Raw genomic sequence first — 17,348 nt, forward strand, 5'->3', positions numbered from 1 at the left:
TTAAGGGACATTTTGAAAAATACATGAAATGGATGGGAATAGAGGGATATCGGCCCCAGAAGTGTAAAAAGTTTTAGGTTGGACGGCAACATGATCGGCGCAGGCTTGGAGGGCCGAAGGGCCTGTTCCTGTGCTGTACTATTCTTTGTTCTTTAACAGTAACAGAACTGGCCCACTGAACTTTGATACTATCTATGTTTCTGAATTTGATATTGTTTTAATCAATACAAAAATGTGTACAGCATTTATATATTGTATTTCATAATAAAAAACAATGTGCATTTATAATATGCCTTACATGATCTCAATATATCCCAAAGTACTTGAACAGTCAAAGAAGCATTTTAAAGTGTAATCACTGATGTTATAGAAGTCTATTGTGATAGAACATAGAACAGTACAGCACAAAACAGGCCCTTCGATGAATTAGGAATGTCAGATATATATATTGTATTATATGTAGTTGCTGCAGGAATGGTTAAAAGTCCGGGTCTGCAGTGTTTTTACAAGTCCTGGTTGAAAAGCAGATCTTTAGCTACAGATGTGAAATTAAAGCAACGTAAGGGCTAATGGAATTTTGTTTATATAAAGAAAGTTCCCTGGGGAATAGATTAAACAGACATTGGGCACGATTCAGAGGACTTAAAACAGTCTATTTTCAGGCGTGTTTGGCAGGATGATTCTCGGTGGCTGCAGCACCAACAATCACCCTATTCAACGCCACCTGGCTGTTGTTTTGGCCCTGTTTTCCCCTGCCGAGGTGGCACTTAGGGCGCCATGTTGGCACAGTGGTTAGCACTGCAGCCTCAGTGTCAGGGACTCGATTCTTACTGTCGGTCTGAACTTTTCACATTCTCCGTGTGTATGGGTTTGGCCAAGGTGCTCCGGTTTCCTCCCACAGTCCAAAGATCTGTAGGTTAGATGGATTGGATATGCTAAATGTTCCCTAAGTGTCCAAAGGTTGGGTGGGGTTACACGGATGAGGCAGGGGATTGGGCCTCGGTAGGGTGCTCTTTCGAATGGTTGATGCAGACTTGATGGGCTGAATGGCCTCCTTCTGCACTTTAGAGAGTCTATGATTCTGGAGAGATTTCCTGCAAGCGAACTGATCTCTCCAACAGCAACAGTTATTTGCAGAAGGGCGTGCCATTTTGAGCGGCACCCCGAACTCTCCAACAACCCCCTTTCAGGCCCCTCCCCCTGCTTCCTGGACCCTCTCACCCTCCTCAACCATGTCGAGGCCACTGGGAGTCCCATCTCATCCCGACTCCAATTGGAAAGGCCCCCCCGGGCTCTGTGTCCTGGCAGTGCTAACCTGGCACCTGGGAACCCTGAAACTGCTAGCCTGGCACCCAGGGTGCCAGGCTGGTAGTACCAGGGTGCCCAGGTGCCAGGGGAGTACCATGGTACCATCCTACCCTGGAGCACACCACCCTGCCCTGTACCAACCATCGAGGGGTCTTCAATGGTCTGCGAGACTCCCCTGAGGTGCCATAACGCCTGGTTGCGTTTCTGTGGACTAGTACTAAACGGTGCCCTGGAGATGTCTCACAGCTGCCGTCATTGAGTCCTGGGCGCCGGGTGAATCCATTAGGCTCATTTAAATATGCAGATCTGGATCTTGTCCAGTGAGGATGTGATCCGGATTGTGCCTGGCAAACTGAGTCAGGTGACTCCCGATCGGCCCAATGCCTGGCACGGAGCCCGATTTTGGGCTCTTGCGCGATTCACTTGTCGTGCCCGGATCTGCCCCGGGTGCAACGGTGTCACTGAATCGCGCCCATTGTGTTTGGCCTTAATAAGATAATGTAGTTAATGGGAAGAGCCAGGGGCTGAAGCAGGCAGGTGTTGAGTTTCAGTTCAGTGAAAGATTGGGATGTGAACAGAACAGCAGTTTCTGAAAAGACTGGCAGGTTAAACCGTGGTCTCATACAGACAAGAATCTGCAAATTGTTTCCTGAAGGATCGCTCTCTCCCAAAACACTTTAACCAAGACATCTCTGTACATTAAATATTCCTGGTTGGCTGACTGTATTTAAAAGTGCATCTCTCCTCAGTTTGGGTTTTCTTGAGTGGGCATAGAACAGTTAGGAGTTAGTGTTTCATTGTCATTGCTAGCATTGTTTAACTGGTAATTGTAAGATATTTTCTCTATGTTCTTAGTTAATAATACTGTTTATAATAAAGATTGTTTTAATATACCACATCCCTATTTGTGCGTGGAATCACTTCTGGAGCGAAGTATCCTTTACTCACAGCCTTACAAATTAAATTAAATATTGGGGCTTTTGTCCAGTATCCTAGCAACTGTTGGGGTCTGGTCCGGGATAGTAATACTATGCAATAGCCTATTTACACAAAGCTGGATTCCAGAAACAAGAATGTGATAATGACCAAATAATCTGTTTGTTTTTTGACATTGGGTGAGGGATAATCATTGGGCAATACTCCAGAATTTCCCTGCTCTTCTTTGAAAAATACAATGGGAAATTTTATGTCCAACTGCATAGGTAGACGGGACCTCAGCTCAGAGCCTCAGCACTGCCCTAATTGCTGGACTAATTATGGGCTTCAGTCAGAAAAAGAAGTCAAATCATAACTGAAACATAGGAACGAGAGTAGGCCATTCAACCCATTCAGCCTGCTCCATCATTCAATACAATCACGGCTGATCATCCACTTCAATGCCTTTTACCCATGCTATCCTCATACCCCTTTATCACATTGCTATTTAGAAATCTTTAAATCTCTATTTTAAACATTCGTAATGACTAAGCTTCCATAGTTCTCAGGGGTACAGAATTACAAAGAATCGCAACTATCTGAGTGAAAAGAATTCGTCTCATTTAAGTTCCAAGTGGGATCCCCTATCTTGAAATTATTTTCACTCGTTCTAAACTCCCCAACCAGGGGAAACACCTTGCCTGCATCTACCCTGTCTCTCTTTATGAATTTTGTGAGTTTCAATAAGATAATTTCTCATTCTTCAAAACTCAGAGGAGATGGTGGTGCAGTCACTGGACTAGGAATCCAGGAACCCTGGGTACTGCTCTGGTGATGGTGGAATTTGAATTCAATAAAAATCTGGAATTAAAATTCGAATGATGACCATGAAACCATGTTGATTGTTGTAAAAAGCCATCTGGTTCACTAATGTCCTTTAGGGAAGGAAATCTGTCATCCTGGCCTACATGTGACTCCAGACCCACAGCAATGCCCCTTCAAGGACAATTAGGGATGGGCAATAAATGCTGGCACATCCCAGGTACAAATCTGGTGAACCTTTGTTGCACTACCACTATGGCTACTATATAATTTCCTTTCTGGGGGATGGTCGGTTAGTTCAGTTGACTGGACGGCTGGTTCGTGATGTGAAACGACGCCAACAGCGCGGGGTCAATTACAGTTGAGGTTATTCATGAAAGCCCGCCTTCTGAACCTTGCCCCTCGCCTGAGGTGGGGTGACCCCCCAGATTAAACCACCACCAGTCAACACTCAAAGGGGACTGTGGAGGCATTTACCATTTTCTAAAAGTATCCTTTCCAAGGTAAGCGGACCAAAACTACACACAGTGCTCCAGGTGCAGTCTAGCCAAGGTTCTGTACAACAGAAGCAGGACTTCGCTACTCCTGTACTCAAATTCCCTTGTGATAATGGCTAATAGTCCATTGCCCTTCCTAATAGCTTGCTATAACAATAATAATCTTTATGGTCACAAGTAGGCTTACATTAACACTGCAATGAAGTTACTGTGAAAAGCCGCTAGTTGCCACATTCCGGCACCTGTTCGGGTACACGGAGGGAGAATTCAGAATGTCCAAATTACCTAACAGCATGTCTTTCTGGACTTGTGGGAGGAAACCAGAGCACCCGGAGGAAACTCACGCAGACACGGGGAGAATGCAGACTCCGCACAGACAGTGACCCAAACCGGAAATCGAACCTGGGACCCTAGTGCTATGAAGCAACTGTGCTAACCACTGTGCTGCTTGCTGCACCTACACGTAAAGCCTTCAGTAATTCAATGACGAGGACCTTTGTACATTTACACTTTCTAATCTCTTGCCATTTAAGAAATACTCTGCACCATGTTTGAAAACCTGCTGGGCTATGGGGCGTTTGCTCAACCCTTGGAAGTGGACAAGGCACATAGAGTGCCTGCGATAAAGCTGCGCCTGAATTTGCCATAGAGGACGATGGTGGTGCGAATGCACGGTTCCTGGATAAGGAACAGATTTTGCGGTGGGCCAAGCAGATACGGAGCTATAAATGGGATAATAAAGAGCTGCGCATCTATCAAGACTTAGGTCCGGAACTGGCCAAAAGAAGAGCGAGCTTTAATGGGGTAAAATCGGCCCTCTTCAAGGGGGTGAAGTTTGGTATGTTGCATCCAGCTCATTTGTGGGTCACCTACGATGGTCAAGAACATTACTTTGGAATGCCGGATGAGGCGATGGACTTTGTTAAGGACAAAAGACTGGCAGGTGATTGAAATGAAAAATGAAATGAAAATCGCTTATTGTCACGAGTAGGCTTCAATGAAGTTACTGTGAAAAGCCCCTAGTCGCCACATTCCGGCGCCTGTTCGGGGAGACCTGGCACCCGCCGGCTTCCCCATCGAGCCCCCCCCCCCCCCCCATCTACCGATGCTCCCCTCCCCGCACCAACTGCTGACCCCGACAGCGCCCCCTGCCCCCCAGCCGGCGCCAGCACCAATTACCCTAGTCACCCCGGATACACCCCCCGCTCCAAAGCGGGCAGAGGCTCAGTCAACCGTTCTCCCGGATAGACCATCTAATAGTCTCTGGCGGATAAGGAACAGATTTGTGGGCACTGCATGCCTGCAACAAAGGCGTCTCGGATGAGGAGTTCCGTGTGCTCATTAGCAGACACTTGTGGGCAGCCGCAGTTCCTCCCTAGTACAAGGAGGGCACGGTAAAAATCGTCCAGTGACTCACCAGGGATCTGCTGCCTTGTGGCTAGTAAGTGCCGAGCGTAGACTTGATTTACTGGCCGGATGAAGTGACCTTTAAGGAGGTCCATGGCCGCGTCGAAGTCAGCCGTGTCCTCGGTGAGCGTATATATGGCGGTGCCGATGCACGAGTGGAGGATGTGTAGCTTCTGCTCCTTCGTCGGGACGTTTTCTGCCGTACTAAGGTAGCTGTTGAAACAAGCCAGCCAGTGCTTAAATGTGGCTGCTGCATTCGCTGCGTGGGGGCAGAGTCGTAGACACTCCGGCTTGATGCGGAGCTCCATCCTTTATAATCTTGTAGATTAAATTGATGCGCGATCAATGAACACAGAAACGAAGGAGTGGCTGGGAAAACTCGGGTTCTTATACTCAGCCTTGTAGGCAGAGCTACCTTCCTCCCGACTAATGAGAAGACAACACTTGGGCCAATGGGCAGCGAGCCTTCTACACCAATAGCAGCTCACACTCTCAGGTACCGTAATACCCCTAGTCATACTACCACAATTCTCAAAAAACCCAACAGGTTCATCAAACAGGGTTTCTCATTCAAATATCCATGGTGACTCTGCCCAATAAGATCACTATTACCCAAGTTTCCATTTATCACATCCTTTAGAATACATTCTAGCAACATGGTAGCACAGTGGTTAGCACTGTTGCTTCACAGCGTCAGGGTTCCAGGTTCGATTACTGGCTAGGGTCACTGTCTGTGTGGAGTCTCTGCACGTTTTTCCCATGTCTGCGTGGGTTTCCTCTGGGTGCTCTGGTTTCCTCCCACAAGCACTGAAAGATGTGCTGTTAGGTGAATTGGACATTCTGAATTCTCCCTCAATGTACCCGAACAGGTGCCGGAATGTGGCGATTAGGGGCTTTTCACAGTAACTTCATTGCATGTGTTAATGTAATCCTACTTGTGACAATAAAGGTTATTATTTCAAAGAGCAAAGAACAGTACAGCACAGGAACAGGCCGTTCGGCCCTCCAAGCCTGCACCGATCATTATGCGCGTCTAACCTAAAACCTTTTACACTTCTGGGGCCGATACAGTAGTCCCCCGTTATACCGCGCTCCGCAATACCGCGGTTCGCGATATACCGCGGGGGGGCTGATGGACCCCGACTGTCAGTTGTGTCAATTTCAGCGGCCGGCTCCGGAGAAGGAAGCTGCTCTCACTGAAATAATCAGCCGGCCGCTGAAATTGACACTGCCCGCTGCTCTCTCCCCACAATCCAACTTTTAAGTTTTAATGTTTCTGATTGGAGGGAGAGAGCAGCCGGCAGTGTCAATTTCAGCGGCCAGCTGATTGTTTCAGTGAGAGAGCAGCTTCCCTCTCCGGATCAAAGTGAGCCGTCCGCTGAAATTGACACTGCCGGCTGCTCTCTCCATACAATCAGAAACATTAAAACTTAAAAGTTGGATTGGAGGGAGAGAGCAGCGCGCAGTGTCAATTTCAGCGGCCGGCTCACTTTGATCCAGAGAGGGAAGCTGCTCTCACTGAAACAATCAGCTGGCCGCTGAAATTGACACTGCCGAGGGGGGGGCGGGTGTTGGGGGGGGGAGAAGAGGGGGGGCGGGTGTTGGGGGGGGAGAAGAGGGGGGGGCGGGTGTTGGGGGGGGGAGAAGAGGGTGGGCGGGTGTTGGGGGGGGAGAAGAGGGGGGGCGGGGTGTTGGGGGGGAGAAGAGGGGGGGCGGGTGTTGGGGGGGAGAAGAGGGGGGCGGGTGTTGGGGGGGAGAAGAGGGGGGGCGGGTGTTGGGGGGGAGAAGAGGGGGGGCGGGTGTTGGGGGGCGGGTGTTGGGGGGGAGAGGAGGGGGGGCGGGTGTTGGGGGAGGGAGAGGAGGGGGGGCGGGTGTTGGGGGGGGAGAAGAGGGGGGGCGGGTGTTGGGGGGGAGAAGAGGGGGGGCGGGTGTTGGGGGGGAGAAGAGGGGGGGGCGGGTGTTGGGGGGAGAAGAGGGGGGGCGGGTGTTGGGGGGGAGAAGAGGGGGGGCGTGGTGTTGGGGGGGAGAAGAGGGGGGCGGGTGTTGGGGGGGGAGAAGAGGGGGGGCGGGTGTTGGGGGGGAGGAGGGGGGGCGGGTGTGGGGGACCCCACTGCGGGTGTGGGGGGGCCCCCCCTGCGGGTGTGGGGGGGACCCCCCTGCGGGTGTGGGGGGGACCCCCCTGCGGGTGTGGGGGGGACCCCCCTGCGGGTGTTGGGGGAGAGAGGAGGGCCCTGCGGGTGTTGGGGGACGGGGGGGGGGGGGGGAGAGGGGGGGGGGGGGAGGGGGGCGAGCCGGAGGGTGTGAGGTGGGTGGGGTGGGGGGAGGGGAGAGGAGGAGACAGAGCCCAGTGGGTGTTGGGGGAGAGGAGGATACAGAGCCCAGTGGGTGTTGGGGGAGAGGGGGCGAGCCGGAGGGTGTGGGGGGAGAGGGGTCTAGTTGGAGGATGTGGGGGCGATCCGGAGGGTGTGGGGGGAGAGGGGGGGAGAGGGGGCGAGCCGGAGGGTGTGGGGGGAGAGGGGGCAAGCCGGAGGAAAAAAAAGAAAGTGACACTGCCGGCTGCTCTCTCCCTCCAATCAGAAACATTAAAACTTAAAAGTTGGATTGGAGGGAGAGAGCAGCGGGCAGTGTCAATTTCAGCGGCCGGCTGATTATTTCACTGAGAGCAGCTTCTCTCCGGATCAAAGTGAGCCGGCTGCTGAAATTTTAACTGGATCCACGATGGGGGTTTTAAATTTATTTTAAAATCTATGCTAGCGCTTCCCATTGTGAGTCTACGGGGGTCTGACCTCTCCCCCCGCCCCCCGTAGACTCACAATGGGAAGCGCTAGCATAGATTTTAAAATAAATTTAAAACCCCCATCGTGGATATCCGCGGCTCGTTTACAACGCGGGTGGGGGTCTTGGACCCCAACACCCGCGTTATAAAGGGGGACTACTGTATCATTCTATTCCCATCCATTTCATGTATTTTTCAAAATGTCCCTTAAATATCACTGTTACCTGCTTCCACCAGCTCCTCCGCCAGCGGGTTCCAGGCACCCACTACTCTTGGTATAAAAAGCTTTCCTCGCACATCATTCTAAACTTTAGCTCCTCGCACTTTTTAAACCTTAAAGTCCCCTAGTAATTGACTCTGGGAAAAAGCTTCTGACTTTATCCATGCCCTTCAAATTATTTTTTTTTTTTATAAATGTTTTTTATTGAGTTTTCATATTTTATATATGACAAATTACAAATTATTAGAGAGAAAAAAAGAAAACACAAAAATTTAACATGTATATTTACAGGTAAACATCTTCATAACAACAATTGTGGCCGCCCCCTTTAGCCGGCATACATATTTTACATTCCCCAATATGGCCGAGGCACATGTTTTTAGGCATTTATTTATAGTTTGGTTTTGGGCCTTAGCTTGCCATCAAACCCCCATAACAAACCCGTTAGCCCCCCGGCTACCTTCCCCCGATTCCCGTCCATTTTCCCCTGATTCTTGGCCACCCGACTATTCTTCCTCTTGTACGTTGGCCACAAACAGGTCCCGGAACAATTGCACGAATGGCTCCCACGTTCTATGGAAGCCGTCGTCTGACCCTCGGATGGCGAATTGATTTTCTCCATTTGGAGAGATTCCGAGAGGTCGGACAGCCAGTCTGCAGCTCTGGGCGGTGCTGCTGACCGCCAGCCAAACAGGATTCTACGGCGGGCGATCAGGGAGGCAAAGGCAAGGGCGTCCGCCCTCCTCCCCAGGAATAGATCTGGCTGGTCTGAAACCCCGAAGACCGCCACTATCGGGCATGGCTCCACCCTCACCCCCACCACTTTGGACATAGCCTCGAAGAAGGCTGTCCAGTAATCCACAAGTCTGGGGCAAGACCAGAACATATGGGTGTGGTTGGCTGGGCCTCTTTGGCACCGTTCACATCTGTCCTTCACCTCCGGGAAGAACCTACTCATACGGTTTCTTGCTAAGTGGGCTCTATGTACCACTTTTAGTTGCATCAGGCTGAGCCTTGCACACGTGGAGGTGGAGATGACCCTATGCAGTGCTTCGCTCCAGAGTCCCCACCCTATCTCCATCCCCAGGTCGTCCTCCCATTTCCTTCTTGTTGCGTCCAGTACGGTGTCGTCCCTTTTTACCAGTCGGTCATACATGTCGCTACAGTTCCCTTTCTCTAGGATACTTGCGTCCAGTAGGTCTTCCAGTAGTGTCTGTCATAGCGTTTGTGGGTACGTCCTTGTCTCCTTTCGTAGGAAGTTTTTGAGCTGCAGGTACCGTAGCTCGTTCCCCCCAGCTAGCCGAAATTTCTCTGTCAGTTCGTCCAGTGTTGCGATCCTGTCGTCCGTGTATAGGTCCCTGACTGTCAGTGTCCCCCGTCCTGCCTCCACCTTTTGAAGGTGGCGTCAGTCAGTGCTGGTGTGAACCTATGGTTGTTGCAGATGGGAGCCTTGTCCGACATTTTGGTCAGGCCAAATTGCTGCCGCAGTTGGTTCCAGGATTGGAGGGTGGCTGTCACCACTGGGCTGCTGGAGTGTTTTTTGGGTGGGGATGGGAGTGCTGCCGTGGCGAGGGCCCGGAGGGAGGTCCCCATGCAGGAGGCCTCCTCCGCACGCACCCACTCGGCTTCTGGCTCCTGGATCCATCCCCTTACTTGCTCGGCTGTTGCCGCCCAGTGGTAGAATTGTAGGTTTGGGAGGGCTAGCCCCCCCCCCGGATTTTGTTTTTTGTAGGACCTTCTTTGGGATACTAGCATTTTTACCCCCCCCATACGAAAGCCATGATAAGTTTGTCCAGCGCTTTGAAAAAGGCCTTGGGGATGTAGATCGGAATGGATCTAAACAGGAAGAGGAACCTGGGCAGTACGTTCATTTTGATCGTCTGGACTCTCCCCACGAGGGAGAGCGGGAGTGTGCTCCATCTTTGCAGGTCCTTTTTAACTTCCTCCGTCAGGCTGGTGAGGTTCCATTTGTGGATCCCTTTCCAGTCATGGGCTATTTGGATCCCCAGGTAGCGGAATTTGTGTCGGGCTTGTTTGAACGGCAGCCCCTTTAGTGCTGCCCCCCCCCCCCCCCCCCCCCCCCCCCCCCCCCCCCCCCCCCCCCCCCCACCCCCCCCCTTGCGGGTGTACTGGGAAGATCTCACTTTTGCTCATGTTGAGTTTGTAGCCCGAGAAGGCTCCAAACTCTTTCAGGAGCGCTATGATTCCGTCCATGCTGCTTTGTGGGTCCGAGATGTAGAGGAGCAGATCGTCCGCATAGAGTGAGACTCTGTGCTCTCTACCTCCCCTTCGGATCCCCCTCCAATTTTTTGCTGCCCTGAGCGCGATTGCTAGCGGTTCGATTGCTAGTGCGAACAGCAACGGGGACAGTGGGCATCCTTGTCTGGTGCCTCTGTGCAGCTGGAAGTATTGGGAGTTGGTATTGTTGGTCCGTACACTCGCCATGGGAGCGTTGTATAGGAGCTTTACCCAAGCGGTGAACCCTGTTCCAAGCCCGAACCGCTCCAGTACCTCTATGAGGTATTTCCATTCGACTCTGTCGAAAGCCTTTTCTGCGTCCAGGGAGACCATCACCTCTTGTGTTCTCTCCCCGGAGGGGGTCATTATCACGTTCAGCAGGCGCCTGATGTTTGCGGTAAGCTGTCTACCTTTGACGAAGCCCGTCTGGTCCTCTGTGACCACCTCAGGTACACAGTCTTCTAGCCTTTTGGCTAGGATTTTGGCCAGTATTTTGGCGTCTGCGTTCAGCAGAGATATGGGTCTTATGACCCACATTCCGTTGGGTCTTTGTCTTTCTTAGGTATCAGCGAGATTGAGGCCTGTGCTAACGTGGGTGGCAGTGTGCCCCTAGCTAGCGAGTCTGTGAACATCTCCCGCAGGTGCGGGGCCAGCGCTGTCGTGAATTTTTTGTAGAAGTCCGCCGGGAATCCGTCCGGTCCCGGCGCCTTCCCCGTCTGCATGGAGCTAATGCTGTCCATGATCTCTCCCAGTGCTAGTGGTGCTTCCAGATCCCGTTTTCTGCCCTCTCCCACGACTGGTATGTCCAGTCCATCAAGAAACCGGTTCATCCCAGCCTTCCCCATTGGGGGCTCTGAGGTGTACAGCTCTTGGTAGAAGGCCTTGAAGGTTTCGTTAATCCTCTCTGGTTCCGTTTCCAACGTGCCTCTGGTACCTCTGATTTGCGCAATTTCTCTGCTGGCTGCCTGCTTTCTCAGCTGGTGTGCCAACAGGCGGCTGGCTTTGTCTCCGTGTTCGTACAGGGCCCCGCGTGCCTGGCGGAGTTGGTGTACTGCTTTCCTGGTGGAGAGCAGGTCAAAGTTCCTTTGTAATTCTTTTCTCTCTGCCAGGAGCTCTACGGTCGGGGCCTCGGAGTATTTGCGGTCTACCTCCAGTATGGAGTCGACCAGCTTCTGCCTAGCCACCCTTTCCTCCCTATCTCTTTGCGCTTTGAAGGCAATGATTTCCCGTCTTAGTACGGCCTTAAGCGCTTCCCAGAACGTGGAGGATGAGACCTCCCCGTTTTGGTTGTTCTCCGTGTACTCCGCTATGGCCCGTGCTATCCTTTCGCTGAAGGCCTTGTCAGCTAGTAAGGCACCGTTCAAATGATTTATATATACTACAAACAGCAAAGGTCCCAGCACTGACCCATGTGGAACACCACTCGCCACAGCCCTCCAATCGCAAAAACCCCCTTCCACTGCTACCCTCTGTCTTCTATGACCTAGCCAGTTCTGTATCCATCTTGCCAGCTCACCTCTGATCCCACGTGACTTCACCTTCTGTACCAGACTGCCATGAGGGACCTTGTCAAAGGTCTTACTGAAGTCCATGTAGACAATAGAGATGAGCATATGAACAACCTGAACAAAGTACTCTGCCATTTTTTCCAAGGAGGCGCCCGGCTAAAGAGGAAAAAGTGCATGTTTTGCGCTAGAGCGATGGCCTACTTAGGTTACAGGGAAGACAGTGACGGACTGCACCCAAAGGAAAATGAAGTCCGGGCCATAAAAGGGGTCCTGACCCCAAAGAACACCACTGAATTCTGGTTGTTCCAAGGCCTGGTTAACTACTATGGGAAGTTCAATGCAAAGCTGGCCACTTTATTGGTTCCACTCCACATATTGTTCCAGGATGCCTGTGGGTGCGACTACAATGCGGACTTTGCAGAGCCTTTCATGGGGTCCTTGTTCCTCACCATTGTGGATGGCCACTAAAAGTGGCCAGAGGTGTACAAGATAGCCTCGACAACATCCAGGGCTACGGTAGAAAAGCTCCGGTGCTCATTCACACCCGTAGGATCCTTGAGTTCCTGGTAATTGATAATGGGATGCTCTTTACAAGTGAAGAATTTGCCGCGTTTGCAAAAAGAAACAGCATCTGGCACATTGGAACTGCCCTATACCATTTGTATGGGTCCTTCGTGTTTGTTTCCTGTTTATTCCCTTATTTCCCCTTTCTTTTGTTTTTGCTGTTACAATTTTGATCCATGGAAGATTAATGTACCTGTGACTTTAATTCGAGCAGAAGTCTGTGCTGGTTTAAACTGGAGATTGACCAATGACAGAGATGGGCTGTGACTCAGTTTGACTGACTTCGTTGGTGGCCAATGAATTGGCCCAAAACGCCGAGACGTGGCCCGGTAACAGGCGGTGATTGGGTACGATCACACTGATAGGCTTTTGATATCACAAGGCTCGTGTTTTCATTTCACTTTTCATTCTGCAGTCTGGATGGAGGATTTCATCTAATTCTCTCCCAAAAGATCCAGATGATATCTCTTCACAAGGCCACTGAGGGCTGATTCACTCTCTCCAGCAAGGCTGGGTGTTATTCTCTCGAGACTGAAGTCGGACCACAGGCTGGAAGCAGGGCTTGATGTGAGACAACGTGTCTCATGAAAGAAATGCGCCTAAATGTGAACCTTCATCAGCCATTGAAATGGAGATTAGATTCCGGAAGGCACCAAGAATTGGAAGAAGCTAGCCTTCTGGCAGATGTCACTCAGTGTTAACTTAACTTAGTTTAGTTTTGTTGTAAAATCACTGATTTATTCACCATTGAAGCTTTAGTAACAGTTGCCTTTAATCGGAGAGCTGGATGGCAATGTTCTGATCTTTCGCTGTGGGTTAGGGTTGTCCCCAGTAAAATTAATTGTTTTGTAATTTTTTTAAACCTCATTGTTGTTCTGTAGCATATGGCTTGCTATGTTCAATGACGATAAAGACTGTTTATCAAATTGTATACATATTAAGCTTAAGTTTGTTTTTTTCATTATTGACAATAAAATGCGAAAGACAATTTTCATTTGAAAAAAAGTATATTTTGGAAAATTCTTCTGATCATTAAAATGAATACACTGTAATACACTGAAGTGTATTTAATAAATATTCCATCGCAAATGTCCCCTACCATCAATTAATGTAAATGAGGGCTATGATGATGGCAGCGTTGCCAATGGCTCCGAGGAGGTATTCAGGGAGCCTGGTGGTAAAGTCCACGGTGAAGATATGGAATCAGTTGAGGAGGCATTTTAGGGTGGAAGGGTGCTAACGCTACTGTGCGAGAATCATGAGTTTGAGATGGGGGGGATGGATAGTGTAGACAGGAGGTGGAGGAAAGTGGGGCTGGTCAAAATGAGGGATCTGTATTTGGAGGAAGGGTTCGCCAGTCTGGAGGAGCTAAGAGAGAGGGTAAAGTTGCCGAGGGTGAGTGAGTTCAGGTATTTGCAGGTTAGGAACTTTGTGCGAAAGGTCTGAATGGATTCCCTAGGTTGCCGGGATACACCCTGCTGGAGTGACTGCTGCTTCTGGATGCGGAAGGGGAGGGAAGAATTGGGGATATATACAAGTGGCTGGGGAGCAGGGAGATGAGCACGTGGTGAAGTTCAAGGAGAAATGGGAAGCGGAGTTGGGAGGGGAGATCAATTGGGGAGTATGGAGTGAGGCACTGCGAAGGGTAAATGGGACTTCGTCTTGTGCAAGGATGAGCCTGATACAATTTAAGGTGGTGCACAGGGTGCATATGACTCGGGCGAGAATGAGTGAATTCTTTCAGGTGGTAGCAGATGAGTTTGACAGGATGTGGGCGGGGGCAGCGAATCACGTGCACATGTTTTGGGGTTGTGAAAAATTGGGAGGATTCTGGGTGGGAGTATTTGCAGTCTTAGCCAGGATAGTGGAGGAGAAGTGGACTTGGACCCTTTGATGCCGATATTTGGGGTTTCAGAGAAGCCAGAGCTCATGGAGTAGAGGAAGGCTGATGTCGTGGCCTTCGCCACTCTGATTGCACAGCGACAAATTTTATTGGATTGGAATGGCGGTCGACATCGCCACCGGGGGCAGTGGCTTGGTTGGGCGACCTGTACGACTTCCTGCAGTTGGAGAGGATAAAGTACGAGTTAAGGTGCTGTGCAGGGGGTTTGATGAAAGGTGGGGGATGTTTGTGACCATGTTTGAAGAGCTGTTCAACGCAGGGGTGGGGAAGTGGGTGAGAAAATAGGTATAGACTGTATAGTTGATTGCTGGGAAGTATGTTTCTCGGGGTGTTTAGTGCTGTAACCTGTTTTGATACATGTTTGTAATAAAATATATTTTAACAAAAAATTAATTACTGTAAAGCTAATAGGTCTTCAGTTCCCCATTTTCTTACTCTTGTTGTGGGGCAAACGTTTCTACCTTCCAATCTGCAGGAACCGTTACAGAATCTATAGAATTCTGTAAGATGATAGCTGTAGTAATCCACGGGAGGCAGGAGTTCCGTCACCACACCAATATTGATTTACAATAACAATATTACAGGAGCAGCTACAAACAGTGCTGCTAGCAGTTCAGTCAACTGAAGACTGGCTCACAAAGCCTACACAGGTGATTATATGGGCCCCCTCAATGAGCTATCATTGAGGGAGCTCATACTCCAATTGGCCAATCAATAAAGCCAATTGGAGTTCATTACAATAGCCAAAGCATCCACTATCTCCATAACTACCTCTTTTTACACTCTGGGATATAGAATATCAGATCCTGGAGACTTACCAGCCTTCAGATCCATTACTTGCTCCAACACAACCTACTTACTAATACTAATTTCCTTCAATTCCTTGTTTTGCCTAGTCCCTTGGATCTAAAATTCTGGGGTATTTCTTGTATCATTCTCAGTGAAGACAGACACAAAATAATCATTCAAATCATAGCATTTCTCTATATCCAATTATAAATTCTCCTCTGTTGGTGCCTTTAACTCATACGCCATGTTGCAAATGTTGCATGCATTCAGGTCGAGTGCCCCCAACTTTGTCTTTCTGACATTATTCCACAATCTAAGCTTATTTGATGCTTGCATTCATTTCAACTACCTTCTAATTTAACTTGCCACCTCTCTACTTCCTGTTACCAGCTTTACTTCCTTACAATTTGAGCTACACTTTAGATTCCCAGCCCCTTACAAGCTAGTTTAAACGCTCCCCAACAGCACTCACAAACCTCCCTGCTAGAATGTTCATTTTTTTATTATTTCATGTGAACGTCGCCGGCTGGGCCAGCATTTTCTATCCATTCCCAATTGTCCTTGAACTGAGTGGCTTGCTAGGCCATTTCAGAGGGCAGTTAAGATTCAACCACATTGCTGTGGGTCTGGAGTGCCATGTAGGGCAGACCCGGTAAGGATGGTAGACTTCATCCCCTCAAGGACATTAGTGAATCAGATGTTTTTCTTTAAATGACAATCGACCATGGTTTCATGGTCATCATTCGACTTTTAACTCCAGATTTAAAAAAATATAAATCCCAATCCTGTTAAGGTGTAACCCGTCCACCTTGTGCACGCCCGATCTGCCCCCAGAAACAGGTCTCAGTGCCTCAGAAATGTGATGCCTTCCCTCCTACATCAATTCTTCAGCCACATGTTCAATCGATCAATCCTCCTCTTCCTATGTTCACTAGTACGTGGCACTGGGAGTAATTCTGAGATGACTAAACTTTATTTTGTTCAAAACTTAACCGTAAGAAAATGAGAACTTCTTCCTACCTGAGCTGCTGTTTTAGTTCATTGAACCGTGGTCTTCTGCTCGGATCATATGCCCAGCATTTTGTCATAAGGCTGTAGAGCGTTGGGGGACAGTTTGGAGGCATTGGTAACCGCTCACCGTTTTCAATTCTACCAATTACATCGTTATTTTTTACTCCTTGAAAAGGTTTCACTCCATACATTAGAATTTCCCACATACAGACACCTAAAATATAGAAATAAAAGTTAAAACATTTAAATTTTTATATTAAATTAATGTAGCTAAAAGGTGGACTCTCTTTTCAGCAGTTTGCTTAGAGAATTGGTTTAGCCAGAGAAAACACGTAGCTTTGTAAACATGTTTAATACTTTATGCAAAATCAGATTGCTTCACGATCCTCCAACTTCCCCTGATCAAAGGCACTAGGCTTCCTGATATGTTGTCCATTCCATTAGTTAGAAATGCCCAATGTTATGCGTTATAATCACAATGTCAGGCCGAGCATTTTCATTTAGAATTTCTACTCAATACACTGCTACAAGCAATCTATAATATACTTTAGAAAAATTGACATTGACTCCCTCATGAGCTTACGTAGCTTCCCCTTAAATCTGGCCCAGCTGCTTCATCTACTCCTCGAGGTAGCACATTCCATATTCTGACCATTCTTTGGGTAGTTTCTCCTGAATTTCCTTCTGGATTTATTAGTGACTATCATATAGTTATGACCCCGCTGCCTGATGACACCCCTGCTGCTGATACAATTGCAGGGGATACTGGAGTGAGAAGGTTGCTGGTAGATTGTCCACTAGCACTAATAAGACCCCCTTCTCCAACCTGGTTGACTGGGGAGCATTAAATCCAGCCCAAGTGTGGTCTTATCAACAGTAAATGCAAATTTAGCACAACATTTCTCGCTTTCCTATTCTATCATCTAACAATAATTCAGTGTTTGCTTTGCTTTAAAAAAATCCTTAATACCTTTTGTCACAACTTTTTTTTAGTGATTTCTGTATCTGTACCCTAGGGGCAGCACGGTAGCATGGTGGTTAGCACAATTGCTTCACAGCTCCAGGGTCCCAGGTTCGATTCCCGGCTTGGTTCACTGTCTGTGGGGAGTCTGCATGTTCTCCCCGTGTGTGCATGGGTTTCCTCTGGATGTTCCGGTTTCCTCCCACAGTCCAAAGATATGCAGGTTAGGTGGATTGGCCATGTTAAATTGCCCTTAGTGTCCACAAAATTGCCCTCAGTGTTGGGTGGGGTTACTGGGTTATGGGGATAGGCTGGAGGTGTGGTTGGGTAAGGTGCTCTTTCAAAGAGCCAGTGCAGACTTGATGGGCCGAATGGCCTCCTTCTGCTCTGTAAATTCTATGATTCTATCATTTCTTTTCTCCTTTGCCT

At 49.1% G+C, this 17,348-nt stretch overlaps 1 protein-coding gene across 11 annotated transcripts in view; it reads right to left on the reverse strand.

Annotated features, from left to right (window-relative positions):
- The window catches only part of LOC119972287 (focal adhesion kinase 1), a 585,346-nt gene that overhangs the window by 169,369 nt on the left and 398,629 nt on the right, over positions 1 to 17,348 (reverse strand). For all 11 annotated transcript variants that reach the window (XM_038808747.1, XM_038808746.1, XM_038808744.1 and 8 more), the window contains one exon: positions 15,968 to 16,172. In XM_038808747.1, coding sequence (XP_038664675.1) covers positions 15,968 to 16,172 — 205 coding nt within the window. The remainder of the gene's footprint in view (positions 1 to 15,967; positions 16,173 to 17,348) is intronic.

Source organism: Scyliorhinus canicula, chromosome 10 (assembly GCF_902713615.1).
Source record: "Scyliorhinus canicula chromosome 10, sScyCan1.1, whole genome shotgun sequence".
NCBI classification, from domain to species: domain Eukaryota; kingdom Metazoa; phylum Chordata; class Chondrichthyes; order Carcharhiniformes; family Scyliorhinidae; genus Scyliorhinus; species Scyliorhinus canicula.